Source organism: Phymastichus coffea, unplaced genomic scaffold (genome assembly GCF_024137745.1).
Source record: "Phymastichus coffea isolate CEN01 unplaced genomic scaffold, Cenicafe_Pcof_1.1 PCOF00083, whole genome shotgun sequence".
Taxonomy (NCBI): domain Eukaryota; kingdom Metazoa; phylum Arthropoda; class Insecta; order Hymenoptera; family Eulophidae; genus Phymastichus; species Phymastichus coffea.
The window spans coordinates 201,296-216,736 of NW_026706894.1; the positions used below are offsets into that span (position 1 = coordinate 201,296).

Below are 15,441 nucleotides of genomic sequence, written 5' to 3' on the forward strand. Positions count from 1 at the left end.
TGTTTGATCGAGGTTTATGGAATTTATATTACATTTATTCTGTCTTTTTTTATGTAGTTGTTTTTTCATTAAATCTCTTTCTCACATAATTCTTCTGCTTCATTCATTCAAAGTGTTACGAGGCACGGAGCGTATCCACGTTAATCGGTAAAAGGTGGCACATTTGTGTTGTGTATGCGTCTTAGATTCTTGCATATAAAGAATAAAAAAAAGAAACTTCGACGAATGTTGCTCAGCAAACACGTGCGAGAGCCCTGTCGTTGGCCGAAATGGGTGTATGTAAATCTTGCCTGTAGATACTCTTGCGATTCTGCCGACGCGGGGGCATGACATGATGTTTACTATAAATACAAACACTCTCGACGAAATAATGAATATGCCTCGTGCCCGACAACACCCATACACTCTGATGGTGTACCAATTTTTCCTCCATTCTTTTAATCTCTCTTTCACCATTTAATTAGCTATGCTCATTTGCGCATCCATATTGTTTTTTTCTCTATCAAATTTGGTAAACGAAGCGATTCGACGAACAGCTCTCACGCGAAGCTTCGCCAAGTCATTCAGGCAGATGATGGTTTGATAACAGCTCTTCTTCACTCATAATTGATGTTTTTATTTAATTCGTACCACGCAATGTATATTTCATTTTTCCCAATTTTACCTGAATGATCTTTAAACAACTACTATACGCATTTTTTCGTAACAATGTACAACTAAAACTATCAAACACACCTGCTTCAGCACTCATACACGTATGATCGTATATCGCCGACTTGTCGAAAACCTTCAATTGATCTATTTCCGTTTTGAAGTCAAGCTCTCTCTTTTTGTCTCGCTCTCTTTGAATAGTTAAAAATTATCGTATGATTCTTGAAGTTCTCGTATTGCATAATGATGTGTCTCCGGTAAATAGATCATTCATCATGCGAAATCTACTATACAATCAAAATGCAACATAGAATAAATCACGATTCTTCGTAGGCTCATAATTATGGCTCGTTTTTTAATCCTTGTTTTCATTTTTTTTGTAGACTTGCAATTCATATTTTCTTGTTTGATCTTCAATTTATTTGCCCCTATGTTTTCTTTCCCATGTTTTTCCCGTATGTATATTGTTATTACACCGCAAAAAGTCTGTCGGCTTTTTTCTTTCTACGGCGCACCTTTCATTTTCTATTGCGTGCTGTTGCCTTTTTGTGTTTGCTGCTGAGATGGTGATCCCTGCTCTTTCTGCTGCAGTTCAGCGGTTGCTTGATCTCGCATATGTTTCTCCACCTAAAAGCACAAGTAATTAATGTAGTATGCATTGATGTTATCTATAACTATATTGGGACAAATATATTAGCTGTTGCAAAACACTTCAAGACTTATCAATTGCATAAGAAAGAAATTTGTTTGATTTTCAGACGATACCAAAGCTAGGTAAAAAAATCACTGACTAACCACTTTTTTAACGTGATTGTATGCTTTGTCATCGGAATTGCCCTGAACATTTTCAATTTTATATGGTGGTATAATGGTGACTTTATCCCAAACCACAATATTAGGTCCACTCCATGTGATTTCCTGAATAGTCTTGGCAATGGCAATAAAGAGTTTTTGTCCCTCTGGTGACACTCCGGCCTGCAGAGCCTTGACCATCCTCTTTTTCTCTTCGATCTGGTTACGTACCCTGGTATTTAGCCTTTGTAGATTGAGACTCTGTGGTGGTTCGCTAGTTGGACTCACTTCTTTCTTTACCTGAACATCTGATACCAATGACAAATTGACTATGTGTACATCGTTTAAGGACGCTCTGCCACACGACGCTGGACATTCTGTTTTTCATTATTAACGAGCCTAGTTAAGAAAAATATCGTTGCCAAATGTTCGCAAGCTAAAACTAACAGAGAGAAAAAAAACGAAAAGAGCAGACTGGAGAGCATGCAGGTCATGGGAGAAAGGAATGTAGAGTACTAACGCTCGTCCAGGATATCGTCAGTCGAGCGATACCGAAAGATTTATCCGAATACTTGCAGACTTTGAAGTGGAACAGGGTAGAAAACATTTGGGAAGGATTTATTTACATCGGGTGTCTAGTGGTAGTTATGGGGCCTGCAGCGCGTAAAGTATGTACACCAAAGAGCAAACACTCGAGATTGCGATCAAATTTTTTTCAAAAGGATACTCAGGATAAGCATCTTCGTCTGCTGATCGAATGCTAACACTTCGCCTTCAATCTCCTTGTTATGACAGGTTTTACATGCCACCGTACTCCCAATGCTGAAGTAATCGCTGACGCCGGCCATTTTTCACTACAGACAGTACTGCACACTTTCCGTCTTCCAACATCACCAAACTCCAACGACATCAAATCCAAACGCAAAAGGTGCGGTTTCACGTAGCGACTAGTTACCGGAGATGGTAAAACAGGATAATATTTTATTGATTTTATGCTTGACGCTGTCGTTGCATAAAATTGCCCCTTTAGGTCTCGTCTCCATTTTAACATATTGTAACCACTTTTAAATATCACACGATCAGCTCCAAAACTATGTAGGTGACCGATTTGCCTTGGAAATCGGTGTATCAATATTATTTATATTAGTAATGAACTTCAGATCAATTTTTCGACATTATAATGAGTAGATCAAGTTATTAAATATAAAAAAATGTGGATGAAAATTTTTCAAAAATGCATATCTTTGCAATTGTTAAATTTAGGAAATAGTTAAATTGATATCAATTTATTTAAATACACTTAAAACGACAAATTATTATATAAAATAACGATATGTAACAATTCTTTTTTATTAGTTATAATATATTAAAGAAGTTATTAGCTGTTGTATTATGAACAAGTGGCTATAACACAAAAAGTGTTTTTTTAATTTTCAAGATTCTTTTTCCGTTAGATTCTTTGTCCTGATTTCCATGAAATTGATAGAGTAGAGTGGACAGTATATATCAATATATCGCAGATATTGCGAGGGCTCCGCCTATGTGGTGCTAGCCTTTACTAAGCCGAACCGCCCTTTCCGGCCGAATAACCCTTTTAGATACCTGTCTAATTTAATGGACAATGTCAAATGGTACTTATAACATGATAAATCCAATGAAAATCAGAATGGGTTTCAAATATTGTAATAATGTCTTCAACAAACATTAAAAGATTAGCGGCAAATTCAAAGTGCTATCGAAACGTAGATGTGAGGATTTTCATTCAATTTTTTCGCAGAGGCTTCATTCATTATGCTTTTCGCATGCGAGAAGGTGTGAGTGTAAGCAAGTCGGGATTGGTAAAGCCACAGTAGTAATTTCATCTCGTTTGCTCTCACCTGTCCTCGTGTGAGCTTAAGCTTATATGTTGAATCCAGCTATAACTGGATCGTATTATAAAGTATTAGAAAGGATCACTTGAAAAATAATTCGATATTGATTAAATAAAAATTAATTTCTATTACGCGCGAACGTACACTAGATGATTAATTGCAGACAAAATTAGTAATAGCTTATAAAATTATGTAACTATAAAAATTGATTTCACCCTGACAGTGTCCTGTTTAGTATGGTGATTATTAAAAACAAACTAAAGTTGAAATTCAAATTCTGTTCTCAAGTATGCGACATTAGCCAGTGACGTCACAACTTGTCAGCAGTTAGCGATTGCGGATTGAACATTTAACTCTTGTACACAAAAACTTAACCTGTTTGACGACTACTGTCATACATGAACTTCTTGAGTCATTGTCTATCTAATTGTTTTTAGTATATACTCAAATTCTTTGATTGATTTGTTTAAATTTTCAGTAGAAAACACGGAAATGGTAATTGCTTGATATATGTGAAATGTGTAGTGACAAATGAATTTTTCATTCTTTTATCTTAAATGACAAAGTTTTTTTCTATTTTAGTTTGGTTTCAATGTTTTTCCCGAGATCCCTCGGCCCTTCAACACACAATACAAATGTTTCTCTGTGTCGATGTTTCCTGGCAATGAGCGTGAGGATGTTGAACGGGGTGGCAAAAGTAAGTGTCACAGCTATCTATACACTCTTTTATCTTTTACAGTTCTGGTATTACATAATTTTTTCATTGCAGTTATCATGCCCCCATCTGCACTTGATACTTTGACAAGATTAAACATTGTCTATCCTATGTTGTTTAAACTAAGTAATAAGAAAACTAATAGAATAACACACTGTGGTGTGTTAGAGTTTGTTGCTGATGAAGGAAAAGTGTACCTGCCTTACTGGATGGTGAGTAATATGAAAAGAAAATTCAATCATGGTATTCAAACGTTTGGTGTCTCGGCATTGTAACTTTTTCCAGATGCACAATTTACTTTTGCAAGAAGGGGATTTGATTAATATAGAATGTGTCTCACTGCCAGTAGCCAGGTATGCTCGTTTCCAACCACAATCAGAAGATTTCTTAGATATTACAAATCCTAAGGCTGTGTTAGAAAATGGTCTCAGAAGTTTTGCTTGTCTGACAACTGGTGATATTATAGCGATCAGATACAATGCACGTATTTATGAAATGTGTGTCTTGGAAACAAAACCTGGCTCAGCTGTTAGTATTATTGAATGCGATATGAATGTTGAGTTTGCACCACCTGTTGGATATAAAGAGCCCGAAAAGCCTGTTACCAATGAAGAAAATGTTGTTAACCCAGTTGATTTGATGCCAGAGCCTACTGGGTTTGTTGCTTTTAAAGGTCAAGGTAACAGATTGGATGGAAAGAAAAAGAAAGAGTCAGTTCACACTGAAGCTCCATTGGATAAACCAGTTTATATTAGAGGAATACCAGATTATAATCACAAAATAGGGACATTGAAATTTTTACGTCATGTGAAGCCAGTCAATAACGAGGTAATTCATTGATTTTACCTTCCTAAAAGTAATTCATTGATTTCACTTTGTATTTTGCCAACATAATTTTTTATAATATTTATTTTCAGCAAGCAAAAGATCAAGATGAATTCAAGGCTTTTACTGGGGAAGGATTCTCATTGAGAAAAACGAAAAAGTGATAAAAGCCATATATACAAGACTTTGATTATTTTTATTATAAAAAAAAGTTAATTTACAAAACGTTGTACACAGCACAATGCACGCTTATAACGAATATCGTGTATTGTGTTACTGGTGCATAAAAAGATAAAAAAATGTGTTTTTATAGTGTAAATATAAATATATGCCTAAGTATAAAAAGTCGTCTTAAGTATAAGATGCTAAGATACCAAGCGGCATCATAATTATAAATGGATAAATGATTCTAAATCTAAAGTATCAACTAGAATATCACTGAAAGCTATCAAGTAGTAGGTTGCATTAAGAATTAATCGACTAATGGTCCCCAAAAGTGTTTACTGGGCTTTGTTTGGTCGTCAGTGAGGAAAAAATCTCGACCTAGTTTGACAAACTCTTTCATGCTGAGCTTTCCATCTTCGTTGATGTCGATATAAGTGAAAGTAACGACTGCATCCTAAATAAGTAGACAAATATAATTAGCTTTCTTTTAGTGTTCGTTTGATAAAAGTTTTGCTCTAGCGATTAAAAAAAATGTAGCTTACGTCGTTTTCCATTCCTAAACATTTGAAGAAGAGTTTAAATTCTTCGACCGAAATTTCTCCACTGTTGTCTTTGTCTACCGCCTGTAAAAAAAAAAAGAAAAATATTTTAATAAAGCATATTTTAATTTCTAAAATTTCTACTCACTTTGAATAAGAACGGCAGGAACGAGTGAACTTTTTTTCTCAGAGATTTGTCCTCGAGAACGTGGTGCATTTCTGTGAGATACTTCTCAACGTCAATGAGATTGTACTTGTCAATTGCACCCCACTGTTCTTCCCACATTTGCTGAAAATAAAAGATAAAACCAATGTAATCGAGTTTCTTTTGTTACTTGTTAAAGAAAAAAAATTCACGTAAATGTATATTATTTCGAAAATCCGGTGGCATCGATTGAAACGTACCGAAAAGAAGTATCGCCAAACTTCAAGGGAATCGCTAAAAAGAGATCTGGCAGTGTTTTCGTTCCCGTAGCAAAATATTGTCACAAAAATTTACATTGAAATCGATCGGCAATGCGTCAACCAGATCATCGTATGCAATGATTCAACTTCCAGAATAAATAAACGCGAAAGTGAACAAAACAACCGATGACTTACTCTTAATACAGCCTGAAACTCTTCTTTTTGCTGGACAGTTAGATGTCCCAGTTTGGCGAATCTCTCGCCGAGTAGCTTGAAATCATCGTAACTAAGCCATCCGTCCTTGTTAACATCCAAGTGACTATGTAGCGTCCTCATCTTCCGTCTCCAGAAGTGTGAGCGAGCCTGCACGCCGATCAAAAGGAAAGAAATTGTTTTCCATCATTCACTTCGTTTATTAGGTCAAGGATTAACTCGAGTGTGCATGTACACAATATTGAGAGCGATAAATTTTCAAATCGGAGAAACTACTCGGGAGTCGATAACCTTCACTCGCACCGTTTTTTTGCTCTCACTAGCACGACCATACCTCTCACTCTCTGTTTGTCTCTCTCTCTTTTTCGATAGACTGTTGTAATACATGGTAAAGTGCGAACGAGATAAAAACACGCGACTTGTTATGACATTATCCGCAGCCGAAAATATTCCACGCGTGCTTCGCAATTAGCTATGCACTGGCAAAAAATTTTCGACTAAGTTAATAATGATTCATCGATTGACTCGACTCATTTGCAAATTTTCCATAAATACCATCAATAATATTCGAGCAGACAATCGGCTCGAATACTCTCTTGTGGCGTGAATTTTTTCAAAGCATTGAATCGATTAGCATTGAACTCTGAATTGACCCTTTTTCGACAGGCAATAAATAAAGGTAACGTCGTCGAAACAATACTTGTTTGACGATCGATCGGTGGAGTGAATAAAATTACATTTATTATTGCCGAAAATGTAGGCTCTCTCGCTCTCTCTCTAAATTTAATCTTCAAAATGACTCGAGCCTGTTATTCGTCTGCTTATTCGAATAGGCGTCTGAGTGGTACGAGCGTATTTATCGTGCGATGAAAAAAAAGGCGGACGAATAACAATAATAACCCAAACGGCTCTTCTCTTCAAGTGCGACGAACTGTGAAAGGAAAAATCACGAATGAGCACCTGCGCCGAACGTTCGGCCGCGAGAGCATAAGAATTAGGAGGTAAGTGGTCGTCACAAATATCACGAATCACTTACCCTAGCAGATTCGCGATTCCTTGGGCCATCGTCGTCGCTGTCGCTGCCGCTGCCGCTGTCGCTCTCGTGATCACTCTTCTCCTCGTCCAGCGCGGCCGCTTTGGACGCTTGAGCGTGATGAACTTTACGGGTACCGCTACTCATCTGACGCATGGCGTTGTATTGCCGGACCTGTCACAGAGGCCAAAGCAAATAAGTCAGTTTGTTGCTTTTGTCCACGGATAGCAGATTTCGAGCGCGAGGTTTTTCCGTCGGTTTCGCTTGTTCACTCGCATCATGGCACAGTTCGCAATGGTGCGCACTGCAGGCCTTTGCCGCAGAATGGAAATTTATGCCGAGGAAGTTCGTTATACATTCCAGCGCCCCGTCGTTTGCCGAGAAGTGCAAAAAAACAGTGCCAAATATTGCGCAGAGCAGACGATAGTTGTTTCAAGCCTTCGCGATACTTCCGATGATGGATTTGCAGAAGGTGCGACGAATTGTCAAGTGTTTAGTTTTCAAGCCCTCGAGAAGCAGATAGGCGTTATAAGAGTTATTAAGAGAAAGAGAGCGATCGGCTGTTATATACTATCACAGAGAAAACGCGCAAATGTGAAAAAGCTCTGGAACCGTCGACGCTCGATTGCGCGTGCGTTTCATTTTCGCCTACGTGATTTGGCAACTGCGTTTCTCTCTCTTTCTCTCTCTCTTTCTCGATGCACCGGCTTTTTAGCACATCCGTTGGTCGACTTATCCTTTTCGCGAGGCGAAAAAAAACGAAAGACATTGTATCCACCTCGACACGAGAGCGACATTCTCTTTATCCATTGGTCGAGAGCGAACACGAAAATACAGGAAGCCATACCGAGTAGGAAAAAAGTTTGTTCAAACTGGTTTTATCAAGAGGCGCATTAGCATTATGTAACGATCCGAAAGTGTTGGTTCTCTCCACGGTCCAAAACAGAAACAAAACCGGCGCGAGGAAAAAAGAGAAAGATGAAAGCGCGTCCGTTACCAGGCGCTCGGGGAAGGGCTTCCGCCCGAGGCCGAGAGGCCGTCCTATGCGCCGTACACTTTCCCATTTTTTTTGCGCAAAAACCTATATCGACAGCTGTAACGCGCTTTCGCGTACGGGCTGGCTTCGATGCAAGTAGAAAAAAAAAACAACGGAAGGAAAAGCACGCGGAAATTTACGACTCGTCGTGCGATCTCCAACGCTATCGATGTCATTGGCCGCCTGGCACGTGTGTGATGATTATGGTTGTTTACTTAAGGGCATCCCGCGATTAAGTATGGGTTTTGTACATCGGCTTTTGAGATTCCTTTGTTACCTTCGGTGCGAAGACGTGAATGGCGTCCTGCGAAATGGCTGCGTCGTTCTCCAGAAAGCCACTGCAGACGGCCGGCACTAACTTCCTCTCCATCAGGTTCTTACCAAGGAAGGCCTGGCGAAGGCCCATCCTCATCAGCACCGTTGCCATTCTGACTACTCCTCTTCCAAGTTCGACGAGTTTGGTTTTCGGACAATTTCGGAGCACCAATTTCGATCGCAGACGCAAAAATCAACGAATTGAAGTTTCGCTGGGTCGTCGATTGAAAAACAAATCAAGCTAGATTCGCGAGTTGCTGCCTGTCGAGTCTGTCGTGGAACACTGTAGCTGGTCGCACGTCCCCCTTTCCGTATAAAAAGCGGCGCCGGTCTCTCCCACCAACCTGGTTGCCACCATAAAGCCGCCCTTTCTCGCGATTTCCCCACCGTCGGTGCGATCGCTGGCGCGCGCGTGTGCCGACGCCGCACGGGACGTGCAGTTTCTCAGACACGACTCACTTATCCGTTGCAACCGCGGATCGGCCTTTGTTGTGACGCAGCGCGATAATGCGACGCACAGCGTGAGTTCGGCACGACAGAGCCATGCAGCCCATCGGCTGGCCATCATGGGGCAGCGGATACCGCCGTCGGCGCGCTCCCGACGCGTCCTACGCTTTTGCAATGATATATCTAGTTACGGACGCTTGGCAGTTCATAAACTCGGTGTTTTCACGTGCTCGTGACAACAGATGACGATAAGAATTTGGCACACTCGCAAATCAGACGCGTAAGTCGACGGGGAGAAAGGGGCGGTCAAACGATAACAGTATCGAGGTGAACAATGTTGTTTTTCACGAGACAGTGTTCGCGAGTGTGCGCCTCGGCACGTAACGAGGCAGTGCGCGCAACCTCGCGTTCTTTATTCATCTCTGTGCGCTGATTGACGATCGCTCAGCATCAGAGTCACACAGGTGGAAGCGATCTATTTTTAACATCCGTTTCTAATCGCTCGGCGCGACAACACTCGAAAGGACTGCCGAGGGCGACCCAACGCGAAACGCACCTTGGTGCACCTGACACTTATCGGCAGTCAGCTGATATGCACGATAATATTTACATTGTAACTGCAACTGTCTATTCGTTGTTCTGATATTATCGATGATCGTATAATTGCGACGTATTTTTAATGAAGCCACGACACCAATATCAATGACAATTGATAAAAGTATTGACTTTTTTGCCAGCGTATGAAAATATAAGAAGAAGCTTGAGATTATAATTTGGTAAACCGAGGCGTTAAATAATAAACAATTATGCAAGCAAAGAAGACGACCGACTACGACCCAGTCAACAGTAAAATATACGATAAGCACGCGCGCGCTATACTACACAGATAATGACGCGCTCGAGAAATCGAGCATACTTAAAATCTCGTCCAACAGACATTGTATCGAAAAATAAAGTTAGATGCACGTGCAAGATAGTCATTTCAGCCCCGTGTGCACGTTTGCGCCCGACTAAAGTCAGGCTGAAGAGCTATCAAATTTTACTATTATAGAACACTCTTGATAAGAGACTACTAACAAAGCAACCGCATCTACAACACACTAATTTTTATAAAACTTTCTTACTTTGCCAAGTATTCTTATGGATCTTTCTGCATTTTAAGGTTTTATCTCGTAAGATCTTTGAAGCATCTTAGCCAATATTATTCAAAAATCAAGTCCCAGATTAAAATAACTATTGGAGATCTAACGCAATCTAAGGATATGCAACGCATTGATATCAGATTTTTTTTTTTTTTTAATATCCAAATATCCCTATCCATTCAATTGTCATCGCAATTTTTGATCTATTACGATTTTCATTTTTTTTAAATGCTTGCAAATAAATTTAAGACTGAATTACGCGTATTTTTACTTTTTAAAAAGAATAATTCCCGAGGTTTCACTGAAATTGCGGTCACCCACATCTGCCGGTCTTTTTGTCAGTTAACGTAAATCTTTAGCGTTTTACGTGAGTTAGATGGAACGATAACTACATTGTAAATTATCCAAAGGATAGAAACATGACCTACACATGCTTGATTCAAGCATTTATATTTCCTGATTATATATTACAAAAAAAAAGAATTGTTGATGAAACACTAATCTTGTTCCAAAAAGTTTAGATATCAATTAAAAAATTCTCAATTCAAAATAAATTAAATGTAAATAATAAATAATTAATTACTTTTTAAATTGATTAAAATGATGCTACTTGAAAAAAATGGATTTATTGCTGGAAATAAATATATTTTAATTGTAAAATTAATCAATATTTTTTAGAAATATTTGGTGCAGTCAGTTCAATGAAAATCTTTTGGAGAGTAACCAAACCTGTATTTTTAGAATACACTATTTTCAACTGATTGAACTGTAATTAAAATATGAAAATAACAAATTAAAAAATCTCAGTGCTATCAATTAATCAATTATCAAATTTCAAGTAGTAAATATAAATTACTGTAATAATTCCATTTTTTACACCAAGACGTGAAGCATCAATTTAAAAAACAAAGAAATAATAAAATCAAATTATACAGATAATTCAAATGATCAAAGCCAAAACATGGTTTTTATGGCCAAAACATGATTTACAATCATTCAACAATAATGAGTATTCTTACTTGAAAAGGAAAATATTTGTTTAATAAAAACAAAATCAGAAAAATTATATTACAAATTATAGTAACTTATTAAAAAAAATTATTATACAAACATTGAAGAAACAGAGGATTTCAATAACGATGTCAGGACTATTATTAAGAATTTATTTTATTATAAGCAAACCTTAACTTAGATTTTCAGAGCATACTTTCTTGGTGGATACACCGACTTTTTTCTGATTTCTTTGAGGGTTTTGCGGCTAGCTTGGAAAGGAGTAAGCTTCCTTCGAATGGCTCTGGTCTTCTTCGGCCTCAGATCTAAAGGCTTGTATTTTTTGTTTTTATACAGAAGGCGCAGATTCTCCTTCTGTTTCTGGTGCATAACAATGTACACACGTGCGATAGCCTTGCGGACAACACGACTGTAATGATAAATAGCTGGTTAGTTACTTGTGTTTGGAGTTATATCAACTTTAGTATTTACATCTTGGAAAGCTTGGAAGCAGCTCCTCCTGTGACCTTCGCAACCCTCAAGTTAGTAAGCTCAGTTTTGAGCTCCTCCAGCTGCTTGAGCAGCTCCTTCTTGTCTTTTGTCCTCAAATCCGCGCATTTGACTTTACCCTGTAACATAGTTATTGTGTCAGCGTGACATAACCAAAAAAACCAATGATTAAAACTTGTTTTTTAACACTGATAAATCACTTGTTATAACTTTGCATTACAATACTTAAGAAGAATAACCTTAATAATTAGAAATCAAAAGTAAAAAAACAAAAAATCCAAGAGCTGTAGTGGTTAACCGGCATATGTTTTGTGTATGTTTATAACCAAATATCGACAATTGCCACATAACTTGCTACACATATACAAAGATTAACCACTAATATTTTGTTTTTATCTGTTTATTTAACGACTTTTTCGCGGATGACAAGAATAAAATTGGATTTTGTAAGATATTGTAACTAACCATTTTGCTAGATTTAGGGAAGAAAAAAAGAAAGAAGCAGGAGCGACAATAGTATATACTGTTCTCGATTTTTCGTCTCAAGCAGAGGAAATTTGTACCGACGAACGATCATTTCATATGATAGTATATTTGACTTGAGCATTCTTGAAGCGGTACTGTTTGAAAATGTCGTATTTGCAATTTATTAAGTTCATTTATTGAAAACGTAAGAAGTGTAATGTTTATTTATAAACAGCAATATTTTGTTAAACTATAAACAGCAGTATTTTGTTTAATTGGTAAGTCTCGCAAGTGCCTTGAAAATCTGTTATTAATAATTCAAAAACCCATGAAAGTTTATACTATTTCGAAAAGTTTAAATTCATATAACGTGTACATTTCTACGCCGAAGATTTATTCTCTACTTTTATCAATTTTAAAATAGGAGAAGGATGCCGTGTCTGACACGAATTTTTTCCTATTCTTTTAAAAGTATTCATTTATAAAACGCCATATATATAACTTTGTATAGCACTCGCTTGGTCAACGATATTTGTGAAGCTTGTGAGTCGTTTCTTTTTCGGTGGCGATTGGTGTGTGCGCGTAAAGCGGGAAATCGCACTATAGTCGGCGAAAGCGAACGAAAACAGACGAAAAAGAAAGAAACGAAAGCAACAGAGAAATGTGTATTTTGCAGAGCACGACGCGACCGGAAGCGAAGCTTGCAAGAGGAGAGCGGCAGCTACGTCGGTGATAAAAAAGCGCTATCTAAAATCGAAAAGTACGGCAGTAGGCTTAACAAATACCTTAACAAAAACTTTATCATCAACGAGCTTCCCATTCAGAGCTTCGATGAGCTGAATTTCTTTCAGTATAACCGAACAGCCAATCGTTTTCCATTTCTTCTTTTTTACATATATTTTCTTGGCTAATTTACTCTCGTCATCATTGATGATTGTCACTCTATCGCACAAGTCTTGTGTCTGTACAACGCGCTTTATTTACTGAGTTTTGCCTTAATATATTTATTTATACAAGCGATCGATCTACATACAAAAAAAATGTTAGCAAACGAAGTGTATATACGCACACGCAGTGCTATATATATTGATACGATCGATCGAGACGGTTGCATATCGCGCGAGAAGCGAACATGCATATATATTTTTCCAACGTTGTTTGGACGCTTGTGTGGCGTAGTATGTGACCATGTGTAGTGTGTAAGCAAATATTATAAGATATATGTTTATAACTGTTGGCGAACATACAAAAAAAGATGACATAATTATAACATATCGATCGCGAGCGAGCGAGACTGAAACGCGATTACTTCTTTGTTAAATGATACTCTCTTGTAAATGTGATTTTGTTTACTATTTGTCATATTCTGTTTTCCACAATAGTATTATATGCAAAATATTGCATGACTTTTACGGCCAAAACATGACTTACAATCATTCAACAATAATGAGTAATCTTACTTGAAAAGGAAAATATTTGTTTATTGTCAAAGACAAAATCAAAAAAATTATATTACAAATTATAATAACTTATTAAAAAAAGTTATTTTACAACCATTGATGAAACAGAGGATTTCAATAACGATGTCAGAACTATTATTAAGAATTTATTTTATTATATGCAAACCTTAACTTAGATTTTCAGAGCATACTTTCTTGGTGGATACACCGACTTTTTTCTGATTTCTTTGAGGGTTTTGCGGCTAGCTTGGAAAGGAGTAAGCTTCCTTCGAATGGCTCTGGTCTTCTTCGGCCTCAGATCTAAAGGCTTGTATTTTTTGTTTTTATACAGAAGGCGCAGATTCTCCTTCTGTTTCTGGTGCATAACAATGTACACACGTGCGATAGCCTTGCGGACAACACGACTGTAATGATAAATAGCTGGTTAGTTACTTGTGTTTGGAGTTATATCAACTTTAGTATTTACATCTTGGAAAGCTTGGAAGCAGCTCCTCCTGTGACCTTCGCAACCCTCAAGTTAGTAAGCTCAGTTTTGAGCTCCTCCAGCTGCTTGAGCAGCTCCTTCTTGTCTTTTGTCCTCAAATCCGCGCATTTGACTTTACCCTGTAACATAGTTATTGTGTCAGCGTGACATAACCAAAAAAACCAATGATTAAAACTTGTTTTTTAACACTGATAAATCACTTGTTATAACTTTGCATTACAATACTTAAGAAGAATAACCTTAATAATTAGAAATCAAAAGTAAAAAAACAAAAAATCCAAGAGCTGTAGTGGTTAACCGGCATATGTTTTGTGTATGTTTATAACCAAATATCGACAATTGCCACATAACTTGCTACACATATACAAAGATTAACCACTAATATTTTGTTTTTATCTGTTTATTTAACGACTTTTTCGCGGATGACAAGAATAAAATTGGATTTTGTAAGATATTGTAACTAACCATTTTGCCAGATTTAAGATAGAAAAAAAAGGAGTAGAAACGACAATGGCGTGTTTTCGAGCAACGGAAATTTGTACCGACGAACGATCATCTCATGCGATAGAATTGAACTTGACTTACATATTCTTAAAGCACTACTATTTGAAAATGCCGTACATGCAATTTATAAAAAGTTTATTTATTAAAAGCGTAGGCAGTGTAATGTTTATTCATAAACAGCAATTGGTAAGTCTTGCAATTGCCTTGAAAATCTGTTATTAATAATTAAAAACCCATGAAAACTTGTACTATTTCGAAAAGTTTAAATTCATATAAGATGTGCGTTTCTACGCCGAAGATTTATTCTCCACTTTTATCAATTTTAAAAAAGGAGACTGCGTATGACACGAATTTTTTCCTGTTCTTTTAAAAGTATTCATTTACAAAATGCTACATATATGACACAATTAATCTCTATAGCTGTTACTAGTTAAATGAAACAATTAAAAAACATGAACGATGCATTTGCATAAATATGTTTCTACAACCAATTAAAGTACAGATTAATTTTACATCATCTTCGTTTTTTTTTTATGAAAATAACAGTTTGAGAATATTTAAAGTTGGTGAATTATTGATCTATATTCTCGAGCGATTGCAACAAAAGATTATCATGGTCCTCCCACATCCATTTTCAATTTAAATATGACTGGACTGAATAGCGACAGGGTTACGATAGATCACAAAATAATAGTATTATCATTTTTATTATATGCTATATATTGCTATGAATATAATAAATTTTCCAGAGAACATATCATTTTTCACTATGTATTTGACGATATAAACCAGATTCTGTAATCGTTTTTTGAGTATTCAACATTTTTATTAAATAGTATTATTATGGTAATGTTAGATATTTACAGTGTTATGATTGCT

At 36.9% G+C, this 15,441-nt stretch overlaps 5 protein-coding genes across 5 annotated transcripts; 1 reads left to right on the forward strand and 4 right to left on the reverse strand.

The window, feature by feature from the left end:
- Positions 1-31: 31 nt before the first annotated feature.
- On the reverse strand, positions 32-2,352 carry LOC131668802 (protein LSM12 homolog A-like). Its single transcript, XM_058943242.1, has 3 exons — positions 2,171-2,352; positions 1,447-1,820; positions 32-1,278 (listed from the first exon to the last, which is right to left on the reverse strand). The coding sequence occupies exons 1-3, from the start codon at positions 2,289-2,291 to the stop codon at positions 1,177-1,179; spliced, it is 597 nt and encodes a 198-aa protein (XP_058799225.1). The 5' UTR covers positions 2,292-2,352; the 3' UTR covers positions 32-1,176.
- Positions 2,353-3,455: 1,103 nt separating this feature from the next.
- Positions 3,456-5,301, forward strand: LOC131668712 (ubiquitin fusion degradation protein 1 homolog). The gene is made up of 5 exons (XM_058943095.1): positions 3,456-3,809; positions 3,897-4,011; positions 4,084-4,241; positions 4,315-4,857; positions 4,947-5,301. The coding sequence occupies exons 1-5, from the start codon at positions 3,807-3,809 to the stop codon at positions 5,016-5,018; spliced, it is 891 nt and encodes a 296-aa protein (XP_058799078.1). The 5' UTR covers positions 3,456-3,806; the 3' UTR covers positions 5,019-5,301.
- Positions 5,302-5,317: 16 nt separating this feature from the next.
- LOC131668713 (sarcoplasmic calcium-binding protein) lies at positions 5,318-10,238 on the reverse strand. The gene is made up of 6 exons (XM_058943096.1): positions 8,523-10,238; positions 7,213-7,383; positions 6,159-6,326; positions 5,707-5,847; positions 5,562-5,642; positions 5,318-5,473 (listed from the first exon to the last, which is right to left on the reverse strand). The coding sequence occupies exons 1-6, from the start codon at positions 8,670-8,672 to the stop codon at positions 5,327-5,329; spliced, it is 858 nt and encodes a 285-aa protein (XP_058799079.1). The 5' UTR covers positions 8,673-10,238; the 3' UTR covers positions 5,318-5,326.
- A 1,060-nt stretch (positions 10,239-11,298) lies between these two features.
- LOC131668748 (large ribosomal subunit protein uL29-like) lies at positions 11,299-12,198 on the reverse strand. The gene is made up of 3 exons (XM_058943157.1): positions 12,115-12,198; positions 11,632-11,768; positions 11,299-11,569 (listed from the first exon to the last, which is right to left on the reverse strand). The coding sequence occupies exons 1-3, from the start codon at positions 12,115-12,117 to the stop codon at positions 11,338-11,340; spliced, it is 372 nt and encodes a 123-aa protein (XP_058799140.1). The 5' UTR covers positions 12,118-12,198; the 3' UTR covers positions 11,299-11,337.
- A 1,509-nt stretch (positions 12,199-13,707) lies between these two features.
- On the reverse strand, positions 13,708-14,599 carry LOC131668744 (large ribosomal subunit protein uL29-like). Its single transcript, XM_058943153.1, has 3 exons — positions 14,524-14,599; positions 14,041-14,177; positions 13,708-13,978 (listed from the first exon to the last, which is right to left on the reverse strand). Exons 1-3 carry the CDS (start codon positions 14,524-14,526, stop codon positions 13,747-13,749), a joined length of 372 nt encoding a protein of 123 aa, XP_058799136.1. The 5' UTR covers positions 14,527-14,599; the 3' UTR covers positions 13,708-13,746.
- Between the last annotated feature and the right edge of the window lie 842 nt (positions 14,600-15,441).